This window comes from Aulonocara stuartgranti, assembly GCF_965226115.1.
Source record: "Aulonocara stuartgranti genome assembly, chromosome: 17".
Classification (NCBI taxonomy): domain Eukaryota; kingdom Metazoa; phylum Chordata; class Actinopteri; order Cichliformes; family Cichlidae; genus Aulonocara; species Aulonocara stuartgranti.
The window spans coordinates 28,751,727-28,766,556 of record NC_138953.1 but is presented as its reverse complement, the minus strand read 5'-3'; the positions used below and the strand labels follow the sequence as shown (position 1 = coordinate 28,766,556).

The 14,830-nt window shown below is 40.7% G+C and overlaps 1 protein-coding gene across 4 annotated transcripts in view; it reads left to right on the top strand.

Annotated features, from left to right (window-relative positions):
- The window catches only part of tspan11 (tetraspanin 11), a 101,681-nt gene that overhangs the window by 35,903 nt on the left and 50,948 nt on the right, over positions 1 to 14,830 (top strand). For 2 of the 4 annotated variants that reach the window (XM_082511836.1, XM_082511835.1), the window contains one exon: positions 4,010 to 4,441. The exons of 1 other annotated variant lie outside the window; for it this stretch is intronic. In XM_082511836.1, the coding sequence (XP_082367962.1) occupies positions 4,010 to 4,336 (327 nt within the window). In that variant the 3' untranslated portion in view covers positions 4,337 to 4,441. Of the gene's footprint in view, positions 1 to 4,009; positions 4,442 to 14,830 lie in introns of those variants that run through there. One more of the 4 variants, XM_082511831.1, reaches the window with a different exon arrangement.

The following is a 14,830-nucleotide window of genomic DNA, read 5'->3' as shown; positions in this document are numbered from 1 at the left end:
TAGGAAGTGTAGACTTCTGAAGAGGTTTGGTGGTAGCAGGCACCAAGACATGTGCGTTAAAATCTGTTAGTTGATCCGGTGGTTTCTCAGCTCATCCTTCAGATAGTTTACGCAAGTGAGATCTAGGATGTTGAACTCTTTGTACCTTCCTCAAACCAGTTCTTTAAACATTTTTCAACATAGTGAGGTCTATTATCCTGCTTTAATAGGCCTTCAGAAAGTGCTCTTGTCATGAAAAGGGTGATTTTGGTCTGCAACAATTCTAAGGTAGGTTTTATATGTCAAAATGACACCTGCAAGAGTGTCATGATACAAGGAAAAGAAAATGTGATTCATGTGGCTATTGTACAATTATAACATTCACATATCTATCCTAGGCAATTTCAACAGTGGAGAGAAGACACCATGTGTACCCTTACCTGTAGCTATGCATCCAATCAGAGATACTTTTGTGTCATAGCCAGCGTAAAGCTTTCACCAGCTTGTCTGCCGGTCCCCCTTCACTCCCAGTGAGCATCATCAAACTCATGATGCTGTCTTAGGTTATTTTTCTTTCTACCACTTTTGGTATGTAGTAGCCATGTCAAGACTTTGCATTTGTAAATGATATAACTTAGTTGTTAAACCATCACAATTAGACAATGAGAATTTCTCAGATCCTTATGGTCGTCCAGTTTTCCTGCTCCCAGTGTAGCAACTTCAAGAACTGGCTGTTTTCTTTCTGTCTAATATATCTTCCCCTTAATGGGTGCTATTCTAATGAGATAATTAATGTTATTCGTGTCCCCTGTTAGTGATTCTAAAGTATATTTATTTATATGCTTGTTGTACAAAAACCACATAGATGTTCAGATGCAGACAGGACACAGATGTTCGCACGAGCACTGACACTTCCATAGTCTTGTCTGTTGATTCTCTATAACAGGAGCTTCTGTTAGATAACATGTCTGAGCATGTGATACATCTTGTCATGCATTAATTCAATTAGTGTGGAATTCTTAATATCTGTGCTTGTTTGTCTTGGTTGAGTTACATATTCATCGCAATTATGTCAAGTAAAATCCCCTCTCAGCTAACTGCAAACAGCTCCATTGTGAGATGTAGCCTTAAGGGGCAGGTGGGATCAGAGTAATTATAGTGAAAGTGTAAATCATTTTTTCTACGAGCACATGTTGTGAATGAAGCTAGTTCTTTGTGGGCAAGAGGCTCACTATTTGGGTACAAAAAGCCTTTTGTTTTACAGAGATGTCTTCTGTACTCAATCACAGAGCTATTAAAACAGCCAGAGACATTTGATTCAAATTTAAGAGCACTAGTATGACATATGGCATGGTCCTTAGGGTTTTGTGGGTTATTCAGTCATGCCAGAGGCAATGGGAATTGCCAGTTGGGAATGTTCGGCACTGACCTATCTTTCCTTTGCACAAGTTTTTTTTTTTTTTTTGGTAGTTAGGACAGTATACTATTTTTCAGGAAGCATAAATGTGAATCACCACTTGTGTGGTGATTCATATAGTATCCTGGTTGCACCTGTGGATAAGCCCAATATCATTACTCACCCAGGAGAGAAAAGGAAGTAATGAAATCTTGCATCTGGATCGTTGTAGGAAAACAACCAGCTGAGCCCGATGCACATACGTTTCAAATCGCATTGTGTTGTTGTGCAAATATTTTCAAGTAATCCAACAGAATTCGTCTTTTATTAAGCCCAAGTGAATTGTTATGACTGAGAACAGGCCACAGTGGGAACAATGAGCCTGAAAGGTGATATCGATTTTGATGAATGCCAAATGCGCACTGCTGGAAATGGTAGATTTTTCACAAGAGCTCAGGGCTGCATTAAAGCACAGTGTGTGTCTGGTTTCAACCCGCGTTCATTTGGGAAGCGCAGCATCCGATTCATTTGTCCCCATGTGTCGTTTCTTAGACAGGACAGGTTACCGATGGCTGTAGCGGCGGAACTGCCCTCCATCACGGCTGACGGCTGTGACAGTAATGCCGACTGTAGCTGCTAATGGGACCGCAGGGACTTTTTGCTGTGTGCGACATCAATCGGGGTCCTCAGCACGCTCACTCAAATGGCCCTCCTCACTCACTCAACACATAGCAGATGTCCCACTCTGATCCTCCAGCACACGTATAAATAATGCCAAATGCATGCTAATGACGTTGTTCTGTTGCATTGGCGAAACTAATCCCAATTGTGGTTACAAATGTCTGCAAGGTGCCGGCCATGTTCTTGCATCCTGTTCAATGCCGTTTAACGACAATTTTTGATATTTGTCTGCAGGTTATTACAATACATACATGTTTTTTCCCCTTTAATACTATGAAGTCTTTTCACAAGTGATGTCAAGTAATGCTAAATCCCAGTGCTAATACATATATGTGACTTTTTGGCTTTTATAGCTGTTCAAGTCTGTGCATTTAGGAAACAAAAAGTTTACAATGACGATCTCATTGGGTTGGTACCATAGGTTTTAAATGGTCCACCATAATGCCTCCACTTCTCCATAAATAAATTACTGAATCACTGTATGTTTTACCACCCGTCCCTCAAACTATTTTAATTGTATTTTCAGTACAGCTCTGAAAAACTCTCCACGCTTTTTGCCTCAGTCATCAGCTGTTGCTTCTTCACAATAAATGCATATATAAACATACAGACACATAATCAGACATACCAACAGACATTCATTCCAACATACACACATACATACATATACGCATGGTTTCAAACTATGGCCAAAAAGGAAGAGAAATGGATAAAGGAAATGCTAACCTATAAAACTTCGTTTTCAGCATTCGGGGTTTGTAGTTACAGACCACTTTGAATTTCCGAACAATTGCTCAGGTCTACTTGTGGGAGTTAACTTGTCTTGTGGTTCCATTTTGACAGCGTGCAATCGGTCTCGAACAGACTGGTAAAAGTTTGCCAATAATCCCATCTAGTTTATAAATGCATTCAGGTTGCCAGTACTTTGCAGTCAATCTGAGCTGATCTGTGGCAATGAGCACTACTCATTTCCACTGTGTCTCTTTGCAATAGAGAACTTAACTCAGCTTGTTAGCAAATGGTTGTATCTTGGTTCTAGTCTGTAAACGCAAGGCTGCTGAGTGGCTGTGTCATTTAGCAGTTATTTTTGCTGTCCTGCAGCAACAACATCAATACTCGTGGATTCTGAATTTCTGTTTTAAATCTGAGTTTCTGGCTGGACTCTGAATGCAAATAGTTAATGTGAATTTCTTTCTATGTTGACAGCAACTGATTTCGCAATTTTTACAATTCACCACAGTTAATTGCTGTATTATCACAAACAGATTGCCTGTAATCACCAGCTTGACCCCATTCAACTGCTAACAGACAGCAGACTGATTTCATGTTCTTGCCATTTTATCAGCGTCTTGATGCTCCAGAGTTGCTTTGATGATGACAACTGACTGGTCACAGACGTGGTCCTCATCCATTTTAAAGGCTCTTTGGACATGGTTGCAGTTTGAAACCTTCATTGGTACTTTTTGTGGAAATCTTAATGTCTTACTGCCACCTAAAGATCAATGGAATAGTGTGAAATAATTAACTTTACTGTGCAAATACAATACAAAGAAAACAAAGAGTTAGTTTAGTACTAGTACATTTAGTTGATGGTCAGAATTATTAGTCAAGTTCTATATAGTTTTAGCGTTTTAATCATACAGCATGTTTGTCAGTGTATATAGGTTTTTGAAATTGGTTACAGTAAGCACCAGAAATCCTCTTTAATGTCATATCCATAGTTAATCATCCACCTAATAAGCGTTGGATACCTTTGTCTCAGTGCTGCAGCACGTATCCCAATGGGGCTCACTTTACTGCATTCTTCCATCGAAGGACAGGGCAAGTACGCGATGGTCCCGTGGGTCCTATAAGCAACAAGATGACTCACCTTCACAAATTATTTCACAAGTTCTTCAGAGTTTGTTGAAATGTCACTTTCTTTTTCCCCTTTTACCTTGTCCCTTTGCCCAGGTGCTGAATCGACACACCATTGTCTGTTGGAGCGGAGCATCGATCCCTCCCCCAGTCAGCACCTCCTCACTGATGGAGGCGAGAGGGAAGAGAGCGATTTGCTTAGAACAGCATAGCCATTTTTATACTAAAATTGCTGAGACAGAGAAGAGATGCGCTGATCTGTGTAAGATACACTCCCGAACACTGATGGACGCGATAGACTGTAACCTTTTGGCAAAGTTTCAAGGTGGTACATCAATGGGAACAGCTTTCCATCTTGTTGTGGTCTTTGTTGCTGTTGTAATCTTTGGGGCACAAAGCCTTTATTCTGACAAACACCTTTAGCCTGCTGTTCTCCCTCAAGGATTCTGTGGCTTCTTTTAGTGCTACCTGTTCTCCAGGGTGAACCACAGCTTTTTTCGTCAACACCAATATAGCACCTTTGTCTAAATGCACTTTCCTCCATTTCCACAGTGACATTGCATTAAAGCCCCACGGTTTCCCCGCTGCCATCGTCCCTACCCCCCATCATGCAGACAGGGAGGGCTTTTTGTAGTTGGTCCCCTCCTCCTGTAGGCTGTAATCACCCTGAGAATGGGGTAATTAGGGCCACTGTAGGGTAATTACCAGAGCTTGAGTTGTTTAATTACGGCCTTCTCTGGAGCTGTCTGATGCCAGTGACAGTGGAGGCGCCACTCACCGATAGAGTGATTTCATCCTCTTGACTGTACCAGGCGGCGAGGGACAGAGAGAGGCGACATAGTAATAGAATGAGTAGGCGTGAGTGGGCGGGATCGGAGGAGTTACACTGAGAGGGAATGAGAGAGTTAAAGGCAAAAGCAGACGATCTAGACTTGATAAATGTATATGTCAACAATGGCATGGGGGAGGCAGAAGATAACAAAGCAAAGCGGAGATTATTTTTGAAAAAAAGTTAAACCAATTTAATTTATTTGACTGTGTGTGTTTGTCTTTGCTGTTTTTCTTTGGTATCACTTACAGTATTGCAATCCAGCCTATGCGGATTTGGTGCAAAGTCAATAGAAGAAAGCCAGCAGAGTTGTTTTTGGAGTATATATCATGTACAGTTTTAAAAACCTTAAAAAAGAAGAACTCTAGTTATTGCCTGAAAAAAGAAGAAGAAGAAGAAAACATCTATGAGAAGAAAAGTGGGTGATGTGGCAAACAGGCATCCCACTGGTGGCAAATCGCTGCTTAAGGAATCACACATGAACGTGACTGAGAGAACGAGGGCTTCCCTTTTGCCCTTTAGTTTCTTCTAACCAGCCGTGACGGCCATCTTGGACTGCAGCAGTAAAGGAGTTGCAGACCTGAAGATTTGTGGGGCAAAGGGGCGGGGGGTCAATCCCCCAAACTAGGGGAAAGGAATTCACACGGGCAGCCTAACATTCCCCCAACTGGAAAAATGATTCTGTCTGCACACTGTCTCTGACTAAGCCTAAAATAGAGCATGGTGAGAAGATTCCCGCCACCCACAGACCACAATTCTAAAATCCTAACCAGACTAAGATCAATATACACTATGTGATTAAAAGCTTGTCTGAATACTTTGAACAGATGTAGAAGGTGCTTAACAAGGAGTCTCCGTCACGAGTTTTTATTTAGCTGAAGTGGAAGGTTTTAACTCAGTTCAGACTAACCCAACAGCAACGGAAAGGGTCTGCTAGACATATTTGCATGCATTGTTTACCAAACATCATGCTCTGCAAATCTTTGATCTTTATGACTGATGACTGAAAGGCATTTTTATGGTGCAATGACCTGTTGAATCTTTGCTCGGATTCCAGCGTGAGCATGTGAGCTGTTTGTATTTCCACTGTACCAGACGCTCGTAACTCAAAACACCAGATGAAGATGTAAGGGCAGAAAATATTTCCTGACAAATGTGTTGACTGACAGCGGCCTGTTGACCGTTTGAATCTTGCCCCCCTCCTCCACACGCGTCGCTCCTCTCAATTCTTAATTTTTAAGAAACCTGCATGTATTTTTAGTTTGGCTACAGGAAACACTCACTGAACCAGAATTTTGGCTCAGCTGATCCCAACTCGTGAACACGAGGCTGACAGACATGTGTTTTCATATATGCTCTTCAAGCAGATGAGTTCGAGTTATTGTTAATGTTGTGTTGCAGATGTGACATGTTATCATTCTTTGGCATTGGTGCCTGACAGATGTTACGGGATGACAGCGGAAACCCGTTGGGGATTAATGGTGATAGATGAACTGGCTGCTTTTTCCCGGCTGACGAACCGCAGTAATGCGGGGAATCGCCTCTGCTAGAAGACAAGGATGACTGAGTCTGACACCTTATTTTAAAGACCGCAAACCCGCAACTTCCTCAATATATTTTTATTTGTTTTCAGATAGAGTATATAAAGACTCTGTGAATGTCAGTCAGGTGGAACCGCGGGTCATATGAGTGTAAAATGAGGCAACACCAAAGGCTTGTTGGGAAGTGCTATTTCCAGACTGCCTCGCCTTCCCCAGCAGTTACGACGCAGAGGCGGATGGACATCCTCGAACATCTTTGACACTCTGCACTCACTATCTCTGTCACCAAGTCTGCTAATGTATTTTAGTATGCGGAGACATCGCAATTTAGTGCAATCATTTTTACAGACAACCAGCTTGCGAGGGTTCAACGAGCACTTTTCTCTTTGAGGGCCCATCCATATGTTTTGCATTATATCTGAAGTGTTTTACATGTGTGGTGTCCTCTCGTAGGTTATTGAAGATGCAAGTGTTTAATTGTTACACGTTTATGAGCGATATTTGCTTTTTTTAATGGAGTCGCAATCGCAAGCTAGTCGTGTGCTGCTCCTTTGATTGGCTGCTGATTGATTGCACAACATATAATTAGTTGCTTCCAGCGTAGCTGATCTTTCAGCGTCGAAGTTCCCACACTAAAATAACTTCACTGCATTTAGAACTGATCTCTTTTGCCAACATGTTTGCCGCTCACATACAGACACCTGGCAGATGTCTCAGTTTTTGTTTTTGTTTTTTAATTAAGATAAGACAAAGTGCTTTAAAAACAGTTTCAAAGCATGTAAAAAAACCTAAGAACTTCATATCAGTGACCTTCGTCAGCTCAAGCTATCTCCTGCATCCTGCATCTGTGAATCATTTCTCCAATTAGTGATAGAAAAACAGCCTAACACTGAGAACTGAGACAAATTCAGTCGCGGAGTGAAAAAAGGCAGCTCGTGTTTGATCTCTGCAGGCAACGGTGTAAAGAAACCTTCACTGAAACGTGTTATCTTCAGAATAGACTGCAGCCTCACCTCCTCCACCTCAGTGACCTTGTCATTTGGCTCTCCATCTTATCAGAGAAGGGAATGATGTCAGCACTCATCTCTTTTCGACCATACCAAGGGGGTGAAATGGGACTCTCCTGCAGCCAGTCTGTTAGAAATATGTGTAGCGGAGGTCCAGTGATTTAACAGGAGACCGTGGATCGATAACAGCCTGTAGTGTGAAGACTGAAAAATGCTGGGTAGGTTTTTGCAGAAAATAAAAACAAAATAAAAAGCCCTCTCCGTGGATTCTGATGTGTTTCCAAAGTCACATGAGGGTCTGTGTAATGCAGTTGGCTGCCAAAGTCTGGTTTTTAATTGGCTCCCTTGTGTTGATCATTGGACTGTTCTCTCCCGGACTCCTGAAGCAGCAGTACGGTGCTCCTGCCTTGCTGCCTATTAGAACTGACAGTTTAGCATCCATCACTTAATGTGTCCAATTTCTCATCCTCCTATCACGGGGAGAACTCTGACTACTGCGGCTGCCCTATTTTCTCTTGTTATTTCTGCTTTGTTGTCCTTTTGTTTAGGTTGTATGGGTGGATGCAAAGTAGCGCTAACCCCCCAGTCTTCTGGTGTCTGTCAATCAACTCAGCGCCTGTCCTTTGTGCATCACGTCACTTTTTCCAAACGCCTTCAGCAGAGATGAAAAAGCCACCTGACCCCTTTTTAAAGCGAAGCTCCGCTTGCAGCCCTGTGATCGTTGTACCGTTTGTGGCCTTCCCCATGGTTTGCCTTTGCCCCCACATTTCATGGCTTCAGACACTCTCACTGAGATCAATCTCCCAAAGTCCCGACCCCCTGATGGGACTCCTTCTGAAAGTGCTAATGACCCCGTTTGTCTAAGGAGCCACCCGGTCCTCTTCTCTTGTGCCTGCCTCCTTCTAGGCCCAGCTCCGTCTTCTCTTTATAGTGATTACTTTGCCAGTTGTGGCTTTCTTGTCTGACCTTAACTGCCTTGAGGGCGGAAGACAGCTGAACTTTTGCTGCAGGTCAGGGCATTTGGTGGGAGAATAGTGCTGGTCTAGTTTTGTGGGGAACACTCGGGGCAAGCACCTGCTGACTTGCCAGTGACACAGGTGCTGACAAGTCAACGAACGCGCCTTATAGCGCAGATTTCTATATTTATACTATTCAGCCTACAGCTTCAGATTAAGATTTGGTCAAGTAAATTTTTACTGTGTCGGTTTGATAGACCCACGAGGATAAAAAGCTGTCAGTAGGAGAACTATTAAGTATAAACGTCAGTGCTCGCTGGATGTTCACACCCTGAAAATAAATCAGAAATTCTGTGTAAATCCTTCTCGATCACAACATGACAAAGGACCAGCTGTATCATTTCCATCTGGCTGCATTTCAATAGCACCAACAATTTAAGGAATCTGATATGGGAGCTGCGGCTGTGTATCCGATGTTTTGCAGTGATGCGCCTTTCCTCTGTGTCAGCGGTTAGGATCGCAGAGAGATCATCTGAACTGTGATGATGCTTTCTTGGGCTCAGACCAACTCTACATTATCCATGATACATGAATTTGCTGCTCTCCACCCCCTGTGCTCGAGGCCTCACATTACCATGAGCCCACAAAGTAATTTGTAGACAGATAATTTCGATGACCTCTGACAGAAGCTACGCATTGTTTGCTATAGCCCTTCTATGGCAGATTTATTCTCAGGGGTTCACCTCATTGCTCGTTTCGGGGGAGCTGGCAAAAGTCTCTGCGGTGGCCCAATTAGTGGTTTTGGAACATGGGGAAGTGATCATTGTGAGTTAGTAAAGCACAATAATGGACGTCATCATTCTGCATCTGCAAACGCATATAACCGGCAAAAGATAAATACACATTTTAAAGTCCAACTAAGTATCTCCTGCAGGCTGTGCTCAGGCGAGGTGCCATGAAAATCTGCTCAAATAGCGGAAACAGAGAAGCAGGAATCAACTGAGAAGGCAGCCCGGGTTCATAAGTCAATCCCTTGTGCAGATGCTGTTTATTTTTTCAGTTGTAATCTTTGATGCTGGGTTTATTTGTGGACCTGTCAGTCTTTTATAAACATGTGGATACCTCAAAGTGTGTCTTATCAACCCCTAGTCCAGGATTTAAATATGGGAAGAAAAGATTGTGACTCGAAAAAATGGTATTTTATTTAGCTACATAGCAATCTACTGATTCCATGTGGTTATCTTAATTTGCTTGTAATGTAATCCTGTAATAGATAAGAGCATATGAGGATTGTTATTTCCAGTTAATGTATCTGGAGAGTATTCAATTTTCCTCTAAGGCGTTTCCTTTTTCATATTGTTAGCAGATTTTGCAGTAAAGTGTTTGTGGAGCTCACTTTCCTTTTGAGAAAATGTCTGTTATGCAAAAATGCTCATTCAGTTGTAGAATGTCTGAAGCTTTCCAGTCTTCAATAATTCAGCATAAAAAATGACTCTGGAGGATAATGATCTCTGAAAAAGTTATGACAAGAGAATATAGATTGGGTAACACTTTCATAACCTACTGTTATACAAAAGTAGGTTATGAGGTTTCAGTACGCAGGCTGGGTTAACATGCATTCATCATTGGTTCAGTTTATCCTTAATTTGTAACAGAGCTTTAGTTGTTCCTAGTTCATTCTTAAGTTTAATGAAAATGTATTTCTATTTTATAAAACCAAGTAAACTACTGTGCAAAACTCTCAATTCACTCCTCATTTTGCAGGGAAAATAGGCGTAAACTTACATAAAAACACAGTGCAGGAGAAAATAGAGTTTGTACAATACTTAAAAGCTTAAAAGCTAATATTTGGTATGACTATCTTTATTTTTCAACAAAGAATGAACTCTCTTAGGCAACCATTCTTCTAATTCATTTAAGCAGTCTTCAGGAAGGACATTCAGAGCTCTTCTTTGGCTTTTGGGTCATTTTTATTCTGTTCTTTGCTGCAATAATGTTGAGATCTAAGCTTCGGGTATGTTTTTACTGCACTGGCAGTGAGTTTGAAATTGTTGTCATGCTAAAAATGAAGCGGTTGCTCGTCAGATCTTTTCCAGATACTGTTAAGTGGTGGATCCAAATCTGTTGGTACTTTTCTGCATCCATAATATCATCAATGTTGACAAGATCCCCGACACCACTGGCTAAAATGCAGCCCCAAACAATGACAGATGGCTGTAGATACTCTCTGTTGCAGCTCTCTCCTGACCTCCTCCATACACATTGATGTTGATTTGAACCAAAACTTTTACAATTTTGATGTATTTTTTGTGACAGTCTCCAAGTAACAAAGTATCTAAAGATACAGTTTTATTTATTTTTTTCTTTAAAGTTTCTTTGGCAAGTTATCAATATTAGTTGATTCCTTGAGTTAGGTAGGGTTTTTACACTTGACTGCCTCACAGATCTGTGTTTTGTGGCTTACCAAAGAATAAGCCTCCTTTGAAATTGGTCAGGTGCAAAGATTGGACTAAAAGTGATTGAAAGAAGTTTGAAAGACCTTCAGAAAGCCTGGAGAACTCAAGACTACTTTAAAAATATTACCAAAAAAGTCAGTCTCATTGAAAGCAAAATAAAAAGAAATTTTTACACAGTACTCAAACACTATTAAACAGCCTTTATAAACATATTGAATTGTTTAAACTGTCATTCTGAAACCTTCTCCCCCTAAAACAGGCTTCTTAAATCTGATATGCCAACACCTCTTCAAGAAGCTTTTATTTTATTTTATTTGACCATCTTAAGCTAACATACCATTGATGATAATGAGATTCTAGTTATTGGTTGACAGTTATTTTTAGGCTATGTGACTACTATTTTCTCAAATAAACATTACATATCCCCGTAACATTTTTGTGGATGTGGGCAGAGCTGTTTTTGAAAAGCCAACCATTTCTTTTTTTACTCACTTTTGCAGCATAGTTAGCAGTCACACAGTGGGCAGTATAAACTTGCAACACATCCACAATAAGCATAAAGACTTCATTTTCGGCACAAAGTGGTATGGGAAAAATCAGAAAGCCAGTCACTGGAGTACTTTCTGGCAGATGCGCTGATTTTTGCTGTAAAGGTCTGCTTTTGAATGAGTCGAACTTATTGCTCCGGTACCTGTGAGAAAACCACTCGGTGTACTTCAAGTCTCCAGCTTGATTAGCTGAGGGTTTGGGTTGAGTGCTCCGAATTCTTGTGGTTTTCATTTAAAGCCTTGAGAAGAGTCCAAATGATCTTGTTGCAGCCCCAGAATAACTTTAGTGAAATCTGTGTCGAAGCAGAGACATCCAAATGGTCGACTTCATGCCTCTTGGATGATTAACCAATAGCAGTCAGTGATGAGCCATGGGATAAGTAAACGCTTAATTCTGCACAACAGTGTAACAATTTCTAAAAGCCAAACCTTCAGATGGTTTCCTCCTGTCAGGATGCTTTTAATCCAATTCCAAGAGCAAATTATTTTTGACGTTGCGATTCATTTATGCCAGATGAATAATTACAGAAGATGAAAAGTTAACCTTTAACACACTCTCTGTGTTGCTATATTTAGAGCTTCTATTCCAACATATTTTATTACATAAACATGATCCGTTATCCGTTAATAAAAGCAGCCAATAAAATATTCTGTGCACACAAAACCAACACAAACATCAGCAGAACACAGACTCTGTCAGATTTATTGTTTTAGGCCTCACAACAGAATCACATCATGTGTTCAGCTGTCAGGAAATGGACTGTTTTGTCTACCCTCTTTGCTACATTATTGTAACTTTTGCAATATTGCAATAGTTCTCTGGGCTTTATGAAGGCCAAAGTTTTTCTTTGGTCATTGGCTGCAGTCCAGTCTTTGTACCTGACCATTTTCAGAGGAATGTTTTTGTTTTCTGTCTGTTAAACCACTTAACACTGACCTATGAATCACAGGCCAATTGGATGACAAAAGAAGTAGTAAACCTGAACAATGATCTATTGTAACTGAAAGTTGTCCTTAAGAGACAGGAAAATCCAGCAAAGGACTGACACATGACCTGAGATGTATCTGGCCCTTCAGCTGATACGTCTACTGTTACTACTAAACTAAGGCCTCATCAGAAATGTTGTCAGTGGAAGGGTGTCTATCAAAGATGCTATTCTTTGGGAAGGCAAACAGGGAGTAAAGGCTGCCGTACGCCATATTACACAAAAACTGGACAGGTCTTATGGAGTCATGAATCCAAATGGGAAATGTTTGTTTCAGATAATAATCATCAGTGTCTACAAGCCCCTATAAAACATGGAGGAGTCTCTATCATGGTTTGGTGCTGCGTTTCAGTAAGAGATGTTGGGGATCTTATCAAAACTGATGAAATTATGAATGTAGAAGACTTGGTCCAGTATTCAGTACCATCTGGAAAACATCTGATTGACGATGGCTTTGTTTTTCAGCATGGTAATGATTCTCAGAGTGTGGACCTTAACATTATTTAAGCAGAAAATAGAATAAAAGCAACCAACATGTAAAGAAAAGTTTTGAATATACATCAAGAAGACAGGAGATCTATTCCTGAGAACTAAATGAGAAGAGGTTAGGTGTTGGGGGGGGAGAAAAAGATGATCATACCAAATACTGACTTTCAAGCTCATTAAAATTGTAAAAATAACTATACTGTATTTCCATGTATGTTTGAATATATTTCATTAAATTGCTGTACTAATTTACAATTTCCTAGCAAAATATAAAGAAATGAGGAGTGACTCGAGACTTTTGCACAGTAATTTATTTGTACAAGTAGATGTACAAAGAACAATATAAAATTACTATTCTGTGCTTTAGCTAATAATTGAGTTTACATTCTTTGTGGCCTTTACACTATATAGAATATACATGTTTTTCCTGTTTGTTAATAAGTAATTGAGATGGGTTAAAATGCAAAACGGCAGAATAGGCATTTATTAATCGAAATACATGACACCATGAAGACAAAAGGCTAAAGCCAGCCACCCCGAAAGCAGTTAGATACCTTTTTATTTTTCCTGCCGCAGGCACTTAGTTGGAGGATGTCAATTAGGTGGGACAAAGACCATATAGAGAATAAAGTGCTTTAAACCAACACAAAGGATAAAGCAAACAAGTATTCATAGACTTCTATCAATAATTCAATAGCAAAGAGGTCATAATTGTCACACAGATCAATATTGTTTCTGTTTCTCCACCATCGAGCCCCTCTCTGCTTCCTTAATCTTTCAACACACAGCTCCAAAGTTCCAAATTTAATGCTATAAGGTTTTTTTTAGAAATAAAAACAAATTTTGTGCCTCTGTCTTTTTTCTTTTTTAACACTTAAATTGTAAGAATTGATTTTTTTTTTGGTGATAATAGACTGTTTTGTATCTTTGTCAAGCTGTTCTATTTTTTGAGTTTTTAAATGTTAATCAAACACAAAACCATGTTGTCGTCTTCTCCATTGCTCCAAGCGGCGGAGAGCTTCCATCACAGCTGGAATCAATAACGCTCTTCCAAGGAATGTGATGCATGAATAGATAATTACTGTGACTGTGGCATAGGAGGAACGTCAATGAGTTGCAAGATTCCATAATTACTCTTCAGCATGTGAAAATAAATGCCTGCAGTGCTGATTCTATTGCTGCGAGTGTTAAAAGATGCCTGCAGAGTCACAGCAAGCTTGGAAACAAAAGTAGGTTACAGCCTGAGAACGTGAGGACGAGCTGCACGGGGGCCGGTGTTGCGTTCGACCACATTACAGAGTGAAAATAACACTGGAACGATGCTTTACTCGCACTTTTTAATTTTTAATTTTTCCTGCTACTATTGTGAGAGCTGGGCGCTTCAGGTTTCAAGTCCACATTTTAGTCAAGTCCAAGATGGTGAAAGCTTTTTGCTGCTCACTCGTTGGTTGAATAGAAAACGGGTGCATCCTTGTTTGACTGCTCTCCATTCTCCCAAAGAGGTGAATCGGAGGTGAAGGGCTGAACAATGGACCATTCGTCATTAAAAGTCCCCCATGTTTAACTAACCATGGGTGATATCGGTGAATGCCTCCATTGAATGCTTTGTGGTTAAGCTGTCCAACAGTGACGCCATGTATCTGTGTTTTTTCTACACTTGACAGAACAAGAGGACGTCAGCGAAACACACAAGTCTGATTTCTTCAAGTGCTTTCATGATGCAATTCGCAACTTGGGCATGACGGCCAAGTGCAGCCACAGGAATCCATTACAGAGGAGCAGAGGCAGATTTTAGACACGGCTCTATGAGGCATAGATGAAAAATAACCTTTTAGTGCCGTGCTGTGTTATCCTCTGGGAGACACCCCCCATCTCCATTGTGTATATGTGCTGGATATTGTTAGAAAAGAGAATCAAAACCCAATTTAGTGTTTGAATTATTTTCCTTCAGTACAGCCAGAGACTTTCCTGTAGGTATATGGGTTCACTCTCCACCAACAAGAACCCTTGTTGTGGTGTAGTGTCTGTGTTGTAGCCATATAGCAATATAACAGATCTCTTGTGGGATGCTGATTGACTTTGAAATGGGACAGGTTAGCTGTGAGGTA